The sequence below is a fragment of the Penicillium concentricum genome (genome assembly GCF_028827145.1).
Source record: "Penicillium concentricum strain IBT 3081 chromosome Unknown utg000002l_segment0_segment0, whole genome shotgun sequence".
In the NCBI taxonomy this organism is placed as follows: domain Eukaryota; kingdom Fungi; phylum Ascomycota; class Eurotiomycetes; order Eurotiales; family Aspergillaceae; genus Penicillium; species Penicillium concentricum.
The window spans coordinates 9,539,501-9,553,644 of record NW_026622755.1 but is presented as its reverse complement, the minus strand read 5'-3'; the positions used below and the strand labels follow the sequence as shown (position 1 = coordinate 9,553,644).

Here is a 14,144-nt window from a genome sequence, read left to right as displayed (position 1 = left end):
TTATGTACGACATCGGCTTTCCACATGTAAGATATTTCCTACATTGTACCTTATAGTTCTATATTCTATATATTACTTTATTTTTCGTTAATATGTATCTTCTATTATATTTCATATCCTTCAATATTCTATTAATTGCGATTCTCTCTCTCTCTCTCTCTCTCTCTCTCTACACGAATGATCACTACAGCTTTCGACCTTTCTCCAGATTCCCCGGCAATTCTTCCGAGGTATTCTCTTAAGATACATACCTAGGTAGTTCCACCCGAAACTTCCCCGAGCTATGGAGTAACGGGTCGTCATATCGGGAAAAGGCGGACTATATTCTGTTATACAGCCCGGCCATTGTGGCTCGGGCCGACCAGTCGGCTGTCCAGTCGGTTGTCCAGTGAATCAATTTTACTTTTATCCGAAATCTGTTTTGAAAATTTGTTTTCTCTTGCTTTAGAAGGTCTCGGACAGGACACTGGTTTTTTTTTCTGTCCTTGGAGCAAGATTGCTAGATTATGGTTTCCAAGTCCAGCATGGCGTTTCACATACGCCTATCAAGTCTCCCCTTCCCTCTCCCCCAAATCCCCGATCCTTCATGGTCCACAATTCATCTTTGTATCGAGACAAATTTACTCGGACTCCTCGACCTTGCGGGCCTTGGAGCCGCGGGCCTTCTTGGCGGGAGTATCCTTCTTGGGGAGCTGGGCGCGGCGAACGGCGCTGACGCGGGCAACGGCCTCCTCGCGGATATCAGCACGGTAGTTGTTCTTGGCGGTACGGTCGGCAACACCCTTGTAGATCCTAGAGAGAAGAGATAACAGTCAGCATTGGGCCGTGAAAGTAACATACACCGTATGTCTTCGATCAAATGGAAAATTGGGTATCACTTACTTGCGGGTGGAGGTCTTGGGGCCGTAAGTCACGGTAACCAAGTTCTGGCCGGGCTGGTTGGGGTTGCTGGGCTTCTTGGTGGTCACGGCGACGCCGTTCTCAGTAGCCTGGACACCGATGGCCTGAAGATAAGATAGTTAGCGCCACAAATCTTTGAAAAGAAAGGCGAAAACACCAGCAGTGCAGAGTATAATTACCTTGTTGTTGGTGAAACCGGCATACTATAATGCGCCAAAAGAGATCGTTGTTAGCCATCCATTCCCGGAAGAGGTTCATCCATTCCGTTTGATCCCCGAGATGTCCCATACCTTGTAAGAGTGCTTGTTGACCAGGTTGAGGGGGTCGCGGGAGAACTGGAAGCCACCGCCGGAGTTGCGGTTAACCAGGTAGGAGTTCTGGTTGCCTATTCCAATTGATGAGCTCGAGTTCGGTTTCCAAAAGCTTTGACTTAAAATCTCGAAAGGGAAAAATGCGCAGGGTCGGACGTACGGGTGATCTGCCAGATCAGATCGTTGGAGATGTTTGAGGAGGCCATTGTGATGTGAGGGGATGTTGAGTTGGAGAATTGAAAGATCGAAATCGCTATCAAAACCGTCTTCACGTCGATCAAATTGTGTGTGTCTCGAATGCCAAGACCTCAGATTGGACGGGGTCTCGCTAAGGCGGCTACTTTAGGAATAGCCTTGGTGCCTTGATGCCTTATTACTTGATAATCTTGATGCCTGGGCTCTGGAATACCTTGATGCCTCATCGCCTGTTTAGTAAGGCAGAACTGACAGCTTCCGGCGACCTCCAGGCTGCCAATAATGAACGCGATGCTGACGTTGCCCCCTCCAAACTCTCCCTTCTAGTAACAACCACTCTAATCTTCATATGCCTTCTTCATCGACGGCTTCTTGCCTGATGTGACACATCATCTCTTACTTCTCTAGCGAAATACTCTCAAGAGCGCCAACTCCTTGCACCGCAATATCGCAAAGCTCTATACTACCTTACCAGGCACTCCACGCCGGAATCTTCACCGGTATCACTCATCATCATGACCTACATTCTCTTTTATTTCCTACTCTTTTCAGTTATTATCGGCGGGACAGGTAAGTAAAGTGACCTTACGACTCCAAAGGAAACAAAGCAATCATTCGTAACGGATTTGGTTCTAATTTCACTACAGCGTTATATCTCACACGGTCACGATGGATGCCATTAGTCCAAGTGCCTGATTATATCTATCACCGCCTTCCCTCAAGTTTCACCGCCGATCTTGAGGCCGGCCTGAGCTCGTCACAGTTCGACATTACTGCCAATCTTGCAGATGGAGATTCGAGGGCTGGCTTGGATCAACGAGCAAAGGCCGAAGTGATGAAGATTATGAAGAGTCGTAAGGTCAACTTCGATGAAGCACGCCGGATTTACACGGAGCAACGATTTGCAAAGAATAACATCGGACCTGACGGCCGGCCAAGGGATCCCAAATTTGTCTCGTTTTCGTGATTCGCCTACAACCATAGCACCAGTCCTAGCTTGTTTTCTTCACCATTGTCAGAGTGGCCATCTCGCTAGCAGAATCCATACAAAGAGGTCACGGCTTTTGCCTAGTAATATCTCGTCTTCGCTGCCGGAGCCCTTGAGGTACTACGATTACCACTTTGGCCGGTGCATTCCTTGTCTCTGTGAATGATCCTTGGCAACTGAAACCTATTAAGTTGATGTGTTATCGAAATACAACAAGTCTGTCTGTTTTGTCCGTGTCAAGTAGATACTTAATATTACATATTACCATCCAGCGCTGCCATCAGCCAGCCAGCGCCGAGGTACAGTTTGATCCACCCCCACATAAACACGTTTGAGGCAACTAAGCAAGAGAACATCAAACACATGGACCAGCGCTTTGGTCCTTGGGTCATCAAATCATATCAAAAAACCACCACCTTCCATAGTGACAAGGGCATAACTTTTGGTGGCGAGGGGCTTTCAAAACCGAATGCCACTTAAAATCACCGATTGCCTCCATACCCGGGCTGTTGGAAGCCCGGTGGCAATGAAGGGGCCCCGGCTGGAGGTCCAAATCCAGGCGGCGGCGCAAACCCAGGGGGAGCTGCAGCCTGTGGGACAAAGGGTGGTTGACCTGCACCATTAAATCCAGGTGGTAAGAAGGCTTGTGGGCCGCCGTAGCCAGCTTGGGAAGGCGGAGGTCGGGCTGGGAGCCCGGGAGGTGGGGTATTGAGTGAAGCAACGGGAGGTGGGACATGTCGGTTTGGAGGAGGAACGGCCTGGTAAGGCATTGGAGGGGGTGCATTCTGGTAGGGCATAGCTGGTGGCATACCCCGGTTCATGCCTAGGTCGGGTGCTTGTGACGGTGCTGCGCTCAAGGGTCGAGATATGTCGCCATTGGACATAGGCGTTGCTGGTACGCCTGGGGGAGCGCCAGGGAACTGAGGAGGTTGCTGAGTCGGTGGTTGTACATTATGCTTGCGAGCCTGGGCTGCCAGCATTCGCTCCGCTTCGTCACCATGTCTCTCGCCTTTTCCGTCCTTCTTGTATGCATACTGCACCGAAACCTGTTTGTTCATCAGGTACTGACCATTCATGTTGGCAATTGCCGCATCTGAGGATTCGAAATCGGCAAAAGAAACAAATCCATATCCTTTAGAGAGATTGTTGTCATCGCGCGCAATCTGTAACAATAAAAAAGGCTGTTAGCAGTGTCCATCTTGTTTCTATTAGGGGGAGATCTCACCTTAGGCGGGTTGACGAGGTTTCCAAACCGGCTGAATGTATCGAAGAGCACCTGCTCGGCAACCATAGGGTCAAGATTGCCCACGAACAGCTCTGCGCCAATTTCCACGGTCTTTTGCTTATCGGCCGACGCCTTGTTAACACGAATGGGTTTGCCATGGAGACGGATTCCGTTCATAATCTTTGATGCATATTCGGCATCTTCCTCGCTGATGAATTCAACAAATCCATACCCCTGGTGTAACTGCGTGACCCGGTCTTTGGGCAGATGGACGTTAACGATGCGCCCGGCCTGCAGCATCAGTTCCCATACCAGGCTGTCTGTGACCCGTTCATCGAGGTTTCCAATGTACACGGTCGCCTCTTTATCTTGTTCCCTAGGTTGAGTTAGCATCAGGGCCCCGTGGCAAGGAAAGAGGGTCTTACCAATGCCTTGCGTTAGACATGGTGAGTTAATTGGAGAGAGTGAGAAAGAGAGGGGAAAAAAGCTCCCCCTAAAGGAAATGGACTCAAATATCCAAGTACAATCAATCGACTAGGAAAATCCTGTTGGTAGAAGACCAACAAAGTAGACTGGTGGAGAGGTAATAAGGTGTGAAGGTGTTGAAGGGAAATCCGGAGCTGAGGATCAGTGACCTTTCCCGAAAACTTTTGATTCCGCAAATCCTCCCCGTTTCCACTTCATCTATCAACCACATCTCCCACTGTTCACCCGGATCGACTTTGAACCAATCTCAAGTTATTCTTCTTAATCTCCTTGAAGCCCCCCAACTTCCATTTCATAAATTCACAATGGTTCAATTCTCCGAGGAGACCAAGGTTAGTCGCAACCCCGATCCTCCATTCTCCTTAAGACCAGGTTTCTAACACTCTATTTAATTTATTTAGGAGCGCGTCTCGAAGGTCATTGATATTTCTCGCGTTGCGATTCACTAGTGAGCCTCATAGCACCTTCATGTCATCCTCCGAGCTGACCGGCGATAACCATCTAGCGGATACTTGCCTCTGATTGTCTATCTGGGTATGTATATACCCCTTTGGCGTTCTCAGCACAAGAGGCTAACAAAAAGAAAACAGGCTACACCTACAGCGAGCCCAAGCCGACACTGTTCAGGTACGCTTCTTAACTCCTTGGATTCCAGCCGTCTTGACTAATTTGATACCTAGATTGTTCTCGCCTCTTGCCTAAACTACGCGTTGACTGGAGAAACGATACGGGATAGGTGGATGGTATGGAGATGCCCCATATATTCTTGAATGACCCTTCGACTATACCCTCTGTGAGGGGTGGTGGGTTTGAATATCTGGATATCACTTTTTGAAGCTTGTGAAAGCTGGATGATTTTGTATTTTTAAGTCTTTGGCCGAATATTTGTCTTTGGTACGGAAATGCTGTAACCTTGTGATAATTCGGAGTAAACACTGAGCTTTGTATAAATAAATGACAAGAAAATGAGGATATCAATGTGTTCTGGTGTACTAGTCTGTACGGAGTTACTCGGCGGTCACATGTTCTGACGTTCTCGGGATATTCCCGATCTCGTCTTCTTTCTTATCTTCCTCCCTGATATTGTTTTCCATACACTCTCTCCTTCCATCTTTTTCTCTGTGTGTTCAATTTTCCTATCTTCTTCGAAGGCAGGTTCATGACTGGTCAAGATGGCTTCTCGACATCCTTTGTGGAGACCGTAGCGGGATTCACAGCGGGAATTGTGTCAACTCTGTCGCTACATCCTCTTGACATGATCAAAACAAGGCTACAAGGCAAGCTTTAATCTTCTCTTAGTTCCCCTCGGGGTATACAGTAACTAATTTGTTTTGGTATATGTAGTCGATCGATCATCTTCCCGATTTGGGGGTTCACTGCGAATCATTCGCAAGATCTTCTATAATGAGGGTGGCTATACCGCCTTTTACCGAGGACTTACCCCCAATCTTATCGGAAATTCCACAAGTTGGGGTTTGTACTTCTTATGCTACAGCAGCCTGAAGGATACCATTCGAAACCATCGTGAGAAGAGAAAACAGATCCTCACATCGTCTGATTATCTTCTCGCATCTGGCAGTGCAGGTATGCACATATCATGTCCAAGTCGGCATCGTTCCTCCGTTCCTCAATTAATCTGTGGATTTCCATAGGCGTTATCACGTCGGTCCTTACCAATCCAATCTGGGTGATCAAAACTCGCATGTTGTCAACGGGTTCCCATGCCCCAGGGGCGTATTCTTCATTTGCATCTGGAGCAAAACAAATATACCAAGGGGAGGGAATACGCGGTTTCTATCGAGGTCTCGTACCAGCACTATTTGGTGTCAGCCATGGTGCCCTTCAGTTTATGGCATACGAGCAATTGAAGCTTTTCAGGCTTCGGTCGATGAATACCGGCTCAATTGAGAGCAGCCATTCGGGCACTGGGCGGGCCCTGGGTAATGTTGATTTTTTTGCCATCTCCGGTCTATCAAAAGTCTTCGCTGGCAGTGTGACGTATCCTTACCAAGTAATTAGGTCCCGGTTGCAAACTTATCAGGCCCATCTGATCTACCGCGGGGCCATTGATGTCATTTCCCAGGTATGGGCCAAAGAAGGGATTGCAGGTTTCTATAAGGGTCTCGGTCCAAATCTGTTCCGGGTACTTCCCAGCACATGGGTGACCTTCCTGGTATACGAGAATACCAAGGTCTACCTATCCCGGTTGTCACAAAATCCATGGAATACTTCCTACTAATTTCTGCTTATATCAATTGATCGTACTAAAGACCACCTGCTTAGGCTCTACGTTGTAATACCAATAAACCAGCGATACGTAGAAACATCCATGGATGGCATCGTCCTCAAAGCTTGATATTTAGAATTCGACTGTACATATAAACACCCCTTTATCAAATCAACACTTGCTATTTAGCATGACTGTTAACGTAGCAGATTAAAGAATAGAGTCACGCGTTCATAATCAACATCTGACCCAGGGGCACCAGATTTGAAGACTTCTTTGGCCGGCCCTGCAATAGCTTCCAAGTCAACCTTCGTCATGCCAGGATGCAGATGTATATCATATGAAAGTGCATTGGCATCGCCCGATGAATGTAGGCGCTGCATGCCCATGAGTGCAACAATTTTTACCTGTCGCTGGGAAGTACTAGGCGCTAAACGAGGCCTGACTGTCAGTATATTGTGCGACGGAGGAAGATGGATTGTGATATTCTGTTGCGAAACAAGCGACGAAGGCGGGATATCTAGGCAGAAGTCGGGTTGCAACGACAAAGAGGGATGTGTAAGAATCTGAACATTGCGAATCAGAGCCATCTTTGGGTCTAGCTCCTAGTTAGCTGGAAGTCCCATCAATCTCACCGGGGGACAAACCTTGGTCTGATCGCCTCAGCAGCGAATCCATGGGCGATGAACTAAAATGCGGTTGGTAGGCTAACAAAGAGTCAGCAAATGCCGGGAGCCGAGCAACACTTTCGCCAAGTGACAAACCGTCTATTAAGCGTAACGTACCAGAAGCCGAAGATGAATGCCGTGTGACATCCGAAGAGACATCAAAAGGCGCATTGGGGGGATTTTGCGTCGTGGACGTTGCGAGGGCGGTTGTGTTTGTCACCGAGCTCGGTAAGCCTTGCGCACTCATAGAACCGTTCTGTTGTTGCTCTGAGCCAGATGGCGTGGCTGTAGTGCTCGACCTTGGACTGTCAAGTTGCCCTCCAAGAGACCATCCTCTAGGAGATCTACTGGTTTCTTGGCCTGCTAATCCAGCTCCGGCAATATCTTGTTTATGGCCTTGGGATTCGTTCTTGAATGTGACATCTGAGGGTTGTCCATCGTCCTTGGATAGTGTATCGGAGCTCTGCCCAGGCATTCTCAAGGTTAACCTCTGCGCCGTTGGGGGCACAGGTGTGCCCACTTTCAATTTGATGCGAGGCATCTCAGGGGTTCCATCTACCTGAAGGGGATCCGGAACAAGCTTTTTGGCTTCCGCAACCCGTCGGTGGAAGTGATCCTAGTCCACCAATATCAGCATGCTGAAGGGAACGGATGGCAAGGGCGTGGCGGTATAGGCTTACCTCTAAAATCCCCGCGAGAATGGAGATCTCGCTGTCATCTTCGTTGTACTCTCTAGCATTTCGCCATACATAGCTAACCTCCTCTTCAAATGACTTCCATGTAGGATATGCGGTGGTTCTAGATGAATTCTTCCTGCTGTCTGTACCACGGACCCTCTTTTGAATGCTCCGCAAGGACACGGGATGTTGAATGATCTCATAATAATCCCGGTAGAGATTCCGGTCTGGTTTGCCAATGAACGGGTAAGAAACATCCTCGCCACTAGTTCGGGTCATCAGCGTTGAGCAAAGGATCGGGTTCAGCGATAATTACTCGGAATCCTTGAGCCGCGTCAACTCGGACATAATCTTGTCCTGGGCAGCCTGAAGACTATCACCTTCAAAATCCGCCTCGGCCTCGGACTCGGCCTGCGACTCCGGGGTTTGATCTGCTTCCTCTGGTGGCTCTGAGTCTAAATGCGACGACGCACGAGACTCTTCGGGAATGATATCATCATCCTATCACACACAGCGCAGCTGGAATTAGCAATTGAAACATGTGATCCGATCTATATGCGCAAAGAAAAAAATGTAGGATAGTAAATGACATTCGAACAGTGCAGGTCCCACTGCCGTAGTCACAATGTCGCGTGATCTCCATTCAAGTGTATAATACTTACGGAAACCTTTCGGCGTTTCGTTCTACGAAACTTCATATCTGGGGAAGCTGCGGCAGCCGCTCGTCGTTTTGAGGTCATCTCGGATTACTTCTGATAACGTCCCAAGTCGCGAATCGAGTCACACATTGAAGATGGTAATCTGTGACTGAAGACCACAAGAGGAGTGGAAATACAGATTTAATAAAGGGCCAAATTGATTGAAAGAATTACAAGTAGTGATAGAGTATGGCAAAGGGAGATATTCGCATAGACATTCCTCATCTCAGACGTGTTGCAGACGCGTCGGCGGAGCCATCCCGCCTTAGGTAAGGTGGTCCGGGGGTATCCATAGATGTATCATGGATACATGTGTATGGTACTGTACGGTATCTCCTGTTACGGGTATGAACAAACATCCAAGGTTTGAATGTAAGTTTTAATGTTTTGTATATGTAAATCCCGTATCCTGGGTTTTATAAATTTGTAATTCTGGTACTGATATTACGTACTATCAATGCATGTCTTAATTCTAGTCACGTGGTTGGAGCAGATTGGCTTGACACCTGAGGCACCAAGTGGTTGTTTCCCCCCCCACTATTTTCCCGAGTCCCGCAAAACAAGTCCCGGTGATTGTTGTTTCTACAACTCGCACCTATTTTCTCTATCGCGTCACACTCTCACCTGATCACTCATCCTCGGTACTTTGATTCCTCAATACCAGATTATCTTACACAACCCTAGGGCCTCTATCAGAGCCCTGTGAGCGTACGTTTCCGTTGTCGCTACATGCGATAATCATTCAGCCACATTGTGAGGCGCATCCTCAGGCAACTTATTACTAGCCATTGTTGCTTGAACACGTGGAACAGACTGGTACTGACAATCTGTATATCTAGGATATCTTCATATTGCCATTTCTTCCCATTCCCCTATCACAATGGACATCGACCCGGCTAGGCGCAACAAGAAGCCCCGTCTCCTCTTGGAGACGGAGCGCGAGAAACTTGATGAATTTGTGGACTCTATCCACTACTCTGCAAGGTGAGGACCCTGTGCTATTGCGCTGGACTCTCCATTGACCACTCCACACAGATACAACGACGACAAATTCGAATACCGCCATGTGCAGCTCCCGAAGAACATGCTCAAAAAAATCCCCGCAGACTACTTCGACAGCGCCAAGGGAACTCTGAAATTGCTTTGGGAGGAGGAATGGCGAGCTCTGGGTATTACACAAGTATGTTGGACATAATTCGAGGATGTGCATGGGTTCTAACAATGTACGCGCAGAGCTTGGGATGGGAGCATTACGAGGTGCATGAACCTGAGCCTCATATCTTATTGTTCAAGTAGGTTACTTGCGAATTGTTCCCTCGGCTGTGTCACTAACCGTCTTATAGGCGCCCACTTAACTACCAGCCCCCTCTGCAACAATAAGTTAGTCATTGATCTGATCGGCGGCGTTGTGCTTGGAAATATGAGCAGTTGAGAAGACATTGCTTTATGGTCGTTAGGCACACGCGTTCGCAATATTGCTCATTAGCGTCCACAAAAGCTTCATAATTGAAGTCCTGGAATGAGACCAAGTTTCATTTTCTCCTTGCCCGCCATTTCATTGACACGCTAGACCCCAGGGCCAGTCCCTCTCTCTATTATGCCACACGGAATACCAACATCTGTCTCGTCACGGATGTCTGGACAGTTCTAGCGTGACCATCAAATCGAGTTTTTGGCCGGTTATTCTCCCTACTGGCCAGTGGTGAGGCTGCTACTGATGCTGCGCTTCTCCACTCCCTGAACTTCGTGTGAGCATCTTGAAAATCCATGCCAGTCAAGTTATCCTACATTGAAGAATACCGTGGGCGAGACATAGAACTCTGCTGGGTCACTCTAGCCGATGTTGGAGGGGAAACAAAGAGACCAAGTATTTGCAAAGGGGCGGAGAGATAGATGCATACCTAGGCCATCCACTTAGTGTCGTTGGTCATTTGGTCCCCAGCTTTAGTTGCCTCCCCTGATATATCATTCATGATTAACAAATCAAGTAAATTCACTCATCAATTTCCACGCTGCAACCTTCACTATGTAGCCAGTCGTATGGTTTTTGTCACACGGCTAATTTATCACATTGAAAGAACATGGTATTGAGCTGATCAAGTACAACATAGAATATTGATAACCCTCATAATCATGGTTTCTTATGCATAGATCTAGAAGTTGTCTCAAAAGTGTGTTGGTTCCTTAGATAGCTGCGGGAAATATGTATTTACATGGTGTTCGTGCAAAGGGCAAGATAGTCCTTGAATCCAAAACACATCCGTAATCCTGAAGAGGGCCCGATATGTTTTGCGCCTTGAGAGGAAAACCTTTGAAAGTCCGGGGTATATGTGATCAACTTCCCAATGCCCTCTGTCTCTTCATGTTCAGATCCTTTAGCGTCATTTCCACTGTTCGCCATTCACGCTTGGCTGGGTCATACTCGCCGCTCACTTCAAATCGACAAAACCCATTAGGCCCCTTCAGCCCAACTGGGCCCGCGATAAAGAAAGCTCCGCGGCGAGCAGACCTTGGTGCTAAGGCCTCTTCATGGTTCAATCGTAATTTGAATGCCTGTGATGCCAAGTGCAGTTCCGACCCGGGGCCAAGGTCTGGTAACGGAAGCCGCTGTAATAAAGATATGACGGAGGATGGGTGGTAGTTGGTATTCTCGGTATTAGGCGGCATGTTTTCCTTTAGGCCGTCGGCCAGAGGTGGTTGTAGCTTAGATTGATCTTTTTGGCCAATCCAGTTCCCTCTCTCGTCACCAGGCACGGCAGAAGAATTATTTAAGAAATCAAAGCCATCCAGCGGCTCCCCTTCGGGGTTCCTGAAACGATCCATTTGCCTTAAAAATAGTATCAGATACGCATCTCTGATTGCTAGAGCAACGTGAACCGGTTTCATGAAGGTCTGTAACCTGTCGCCTATCTCGGGGTCCATCGGCTTTGTCACCCATGATATATTGCCGTCTTTAATCTCCAATCTGCCTATTATCAGTATAAGAACCAAGCTTTTAGGGATCAGTAGTACATACCCCGATCGCACATATCCAGGAGGGGCACGGTTTGGAAACTGATGGACAAGCCAGAATCCTGTGAGGGAGAGAGGCTCCCCTAGTATATGTGCCATCTGCTTCCCCGCATGCTCTAAGACGACTTGAGCGAGTTCATCTAGAATAGTAAGCGAATGATCTTGAACGGAGATTGAATCGATTTCTCACCTCTAAGCTTCTGGAGCTTCTTTCGATCCTTGGATAACTTCACGAATTCTTGCCACTCTGGATCCGATGTAGCATATAGCTCGCCCTCTTGTAATCGAGACCAGGCAAGCGGTATGAACAGCGCACCCTCGTTTTCAACCTCTTTGCCGGTTATTTTGCCGCTTCTCGGGCTTTGTTGCGGGGCTGTCTCCCCGGACTTGGCCACAGAAGGTATATCGTCGTCGTCGGTATCGTCGTCAAATCGTACCAGCACGAAGGTGCTCCAGAGGTGGAAGGCGGTGCCGTACAGAAGACATTTGGATATGAAGGACCTGAGGGATTCTGGGTCAGTCTGACCAAAGAGACCTTGGTTGGGTTCAAATGGGGTTCCTTACCTAATCCAAGGCCGCCTAAATCTCACATGTCGCACATTTTCTGGTTTTGAGAAGTTGGAACGAGCGTGTGTAGGCCTGGAGAGAGACGAGCGCGCGAGAGGACTTCGAAGCAGATACCTGAGCCGGAGCATTGGGAAAAGCCAATCCCTGCAATGATTCTCACTAGAGTATCATCTCAAATTGGAAAATGGGATGGACAGAATCCTTGAAGCATGATATGCACGAGGATTTGTGTTGCGAGTTTGTCGATGGCGACGGGCTCGGCGCTTTGGTTGATTATGTAACATGCGGCGTGGCAGCCCTGGAGGCCGGGGCCCTAAGTACCAGTATACACATTATTGTACACTTCAACATATATAGGTACCCATATGATAATCTCTCGACATGAATGGTAGTAATACAAGAACAAACTCTTGGGTTAGAAATTGATGACATAGATATTATATCTACAGGTAATACATGTATTTGCTAGAGCTGTTTGTAGCTGTACATACTAGACCACGTGATATCTTTGTGATATCTTATCGGATGTCCCCCAAGTCGTCCGTAACCAAATGGTATTCTGTCCTTGACTCCTCGCCGTCGTACCCAACAAAACTCTAGATACCCCTAGAGGAGAACCTTGATGTGGGCATCGCCACGTCTGCCATAATAGTCTTGCCTTACCTCCCGCCCTCCCGATTCTACCAATATGCGCTGGGTGTCCGCCTTCCTTGCCCTGGGATTAACAGGTGCATTGCAAGCAACTGCACTGGATGCTACGATCTTCACGTTTCCTCCCAAGGCTGTAACCTCTTCAAGTGTTAATGCCCTACAACAAACTATATCAGAAGATGAGGCCCGGCTTGTCTTGGAGCTTCGCATGAAGTCCTCTGTGGCATCAGTCCTCGGAACTGTGAATGCAGATACCGTGAATCACTTGAATCAATTTGCTCAAGATGATCTCACTCTCTTTGGGGGAGCTACTGGGGATTTTGTTCCTAAGAAGAGCATCCTTATTCTGGAAGGGGTCGCTCAGGAAGCTGGTAAGTGGAAATGGACTCACACTTGACTGGAAGCTCTAGCTAATGTCCCTGCAGCCCTAGTCATGCAAAAAGCCCAACCAAACCACCTTCATATTCCGCAAGTCTCCTCGCCATTTATCGAGTTTGACCTCCTGAAATCATTCATCGAAAGCAGCCCCACTTCGAAAGAGGACCGTGGACAATTCTGTACATACTTCAACGATGCTAGCAGGGCTGCATCATCGACATCCCAGGTAACAAAGCTGACCTTCAATGATCCTCACGTTCCCTCGCTAATCTTTCAATTACACCAGACCCTGAAGGAATGCCTATCCAATGATCCCATGTTTGCTGATGGGTCTGATTTGCTTGCCCGTGACTTCCTTGCGCTGGTTGATTCAGTGGAATCTTGGATAAGCAAGGATCACAAGGATTCAGCTCTGAAGTTGTCCTTTAAGGTATCGAGTTTTCCCCTCTCTGACCCGTGAACGATTTCTGATTCAACGTCACCAATTGCAGAAAGCCTCTAGGGATTCTCTTCTTGGAACCAAGCTCCTAGAGACATTGCTTCTTCACCTAGCCGAGATATCGTCGACCAGCAACCGGGAAATCACGACGATAATTTTGCCCCCGGGCGTTAAATCGGAAGGATCCAGCCCCCGAGGCGCGAAGCAATCATTGGCACCAGTGGCTGCCCAACAGAATGCCTTCAAGCGGTCCACCCCGCACTCTGCACTCCCGCTGCACTCAACCCTAGCGCCTGTCTGTCATGCTTCAAACTCCTCATGTGTCGAATCTACCAATGACTGTTCCGGGCACGGTTCCTGCTATCGGAAATACGGCTCGGGTGTTGAGGGAAGTACAGGCAATTGTTATGCATGCCAATGCAAGGAAACCATTGTTCAGAATAGCGATGGCAGCACCAAGAAAATTCGATGGGGTGGAGCGGCTTGCCAGAAAAGAGACATCAGCTCACCTTTCTTCCTTGTTGCAGGCGTCAGTCTGCTTGCCATCCTTCTCGCTGGTAGTGCGATTGGAATGCTTTTCAGCATGGGCTCACAAGAGCTACCCAGTGTCATCAGCGCTGGTGTAGGAGGTCCTAAGTCTCAGATGTGAGCATATGGAAAGCTGTGTGGGTGTTAGGGGGTGTTTTTTTTTTCCTTTTGCCGTCTTTTTAGGGGTTCAGCCC

General features: G+C 48.2%; 8 protein-coding genes across 8 annotated transcripts; 4 read left to right on the top strand and 4 right to left on the bottom strand.

The window, feature by feature from the left end:
• Positions 1 to 620: 620 nt before the first annotated feature.
• N7517_007352 (uncharacterized protein) lies at positions 621 to 1,417 on the bottom strand (the record flags this gene model as incomplete). The annotated part of the gene is made up of 5 exons (XM_056725082.1): positions 621 to 792; positions 883 to 1,004; positions 1,080 to 1,103; positions 1,191 to 1,285; positions 1,372 to 1,417. The coding sequence occupies 5 exons, from the start codon at positions 1,415 to 1,417 to the stop codon at positions 621 to 623; spliced, it is 459 nt and encodes a 152-aa protein (XP_056581332.1).
• Positions 1,418 to 1,921: 504 nt separating this feature from the next.
• Positions 1,922 to 2,373, top strand: N7517_007351 (DUF2015 domain-containing protein; the record flags this gene model as incomplete). The annotated part of the gene is made up of 2 exons (XM_056725081.1): positions 1,922 to 1,976; positions 2,054 to 2,373. The coding sequence occupies 2 exons, from the start codon at positions 1,922 to 1,924 to the stop codon at positions 2,371 to 2,373; spliced, it is 375 nt and encodes a 124-aa protein (XP_056581331.1).
• A 503-nt stretch (positions 2,374 to 2,876) lies between these two features.
• N7517_007350 (U2 snRNP complex subunit HSH49) lies at positions 2,877 to 4,064 on the bottom strand (the record flags this gene model as incomplete). The annotated part of the gene is made up of 3 exons (XM_056725080.1): positions 2,877 to 3,557; positions 3,620 to 3,995; positions 4,045 to 4,064. The coding sequence occupies 3 exons, from the start codon at positions 4,062 to 4,064 to the stop codon at positions 2,877 to 2,879; spliced, it is 1,077 nt and encodes a 358-aa protein (XP_056581330.1).
• Positions 4,065 to 5,257: 1,193 nt separating this feature from the next.
• Positions 5,258 to 6,344, top strand: N7517_007349 (putative mitochondrial folate carrier protein Flx1; the record flags this gene model as incomplete). Its single annotated transcript, XM_056725079.1, has 3 exons — positions 5,258 to 5,330; positions 5,450 to 5,689; positions 5,758 to 6,344. Coding segments are annotated over 3 exons (900 nt in total), but the record flags the coding sequence as incomplete, so codon positions are not given.
• A 185-nt stretch (positions 6,345 to 6,529) lies between these two features.
• On the bottom strand, positions 6,530 to 8,417 carry N7517_007348 (bromodomain-containing protein; the record flags this gene model as incomplete). The annotated part of the gene is made up of 6 exons (XM_056725078.1): positions 6,530 to 6,930; positions 6,980 to 7,039; positions 7,118 to 7,616; positions 7,681 to 7,942; positions 7,994 to 8,178; positions 8,340 to 8,417. The coding sequence occupies 6 exons, from the start codon at positions 8,415 to 8,417 to the stop codon at positions 6,530 to 6,532; spliced, it is 1,485 nt and encodes a 494-aa protein (XP_056581328.1).
• Positions 8,418 to 9,255: 838 nt separating this feature from the next.
• On the top strand, positions 9,256 to 9,768 carry N7517_007347 (cyclin-dependent protein kinase regulatory subunit CKS1; the record flags this gene model as incomplete). The annotated part of the gene is made up of 4 exons (XM_056725077.1): positions 9,256 to 9,359; positions 9,411 to 9,555; positions 9,609 to 9,667; positions 9,719 to 9,768. The coding sequence occupies 4 exons, from the start codon at positions 9,256 to 9,258 to the stop codon at positions 9,753 to 9,755; spliced, it is 345 nt and encodes a 114-aa protein (XP_056581327.1). The 3' UTR covers positions 9,756 to 9,768.
• Positions 9,769 to 10,709: 941 nt separating this feature from the next.
• On the bottom strand, positions 10,710 to 12,082 carry N7517_007346 (uncharacterized protein; the record flags this gene model as incomplete). The annotated part of the gene is made up of 4 exons (XM_056725076.1): positions 10,710 to 11,340; positions 11,392 to 11,527; positions 11,578 to 11,888; positions 11,952 to 12,082. 4 exons carry the CDS (start codon positions 12,080 to 12,082, stop codon positions 10,710 to 10,712), a joined length of 1,209 nt encoding a protein of 402 aa, XP_056581326.1.
• A 560-nt stretch (positions 12,083 to 12,642) lies between these two features.
• On the top strand, positions 12,643 to 14,071 carry N7517_007345 (DUF3844 domain-containing protein; the record flags this gene model as incomplete). Its single annotated transcript, XM_056725075.1, has 3 exons — positions 12,643 to 12,976; positions 13,031 to 13,413; positions 13,475 to 14,071. The coding sequence occupies 3 exons, from the start codon at positions 12,643 to 12,645 to the stop codon at positions 14,069 to 14,071; spliced, it is 1,314 nt and encodes a 437-aa protein (XP_056581325.1).
• Between the last annotated feature and the right edge of the window lie 73 nt (positions 14,072 to 14,144).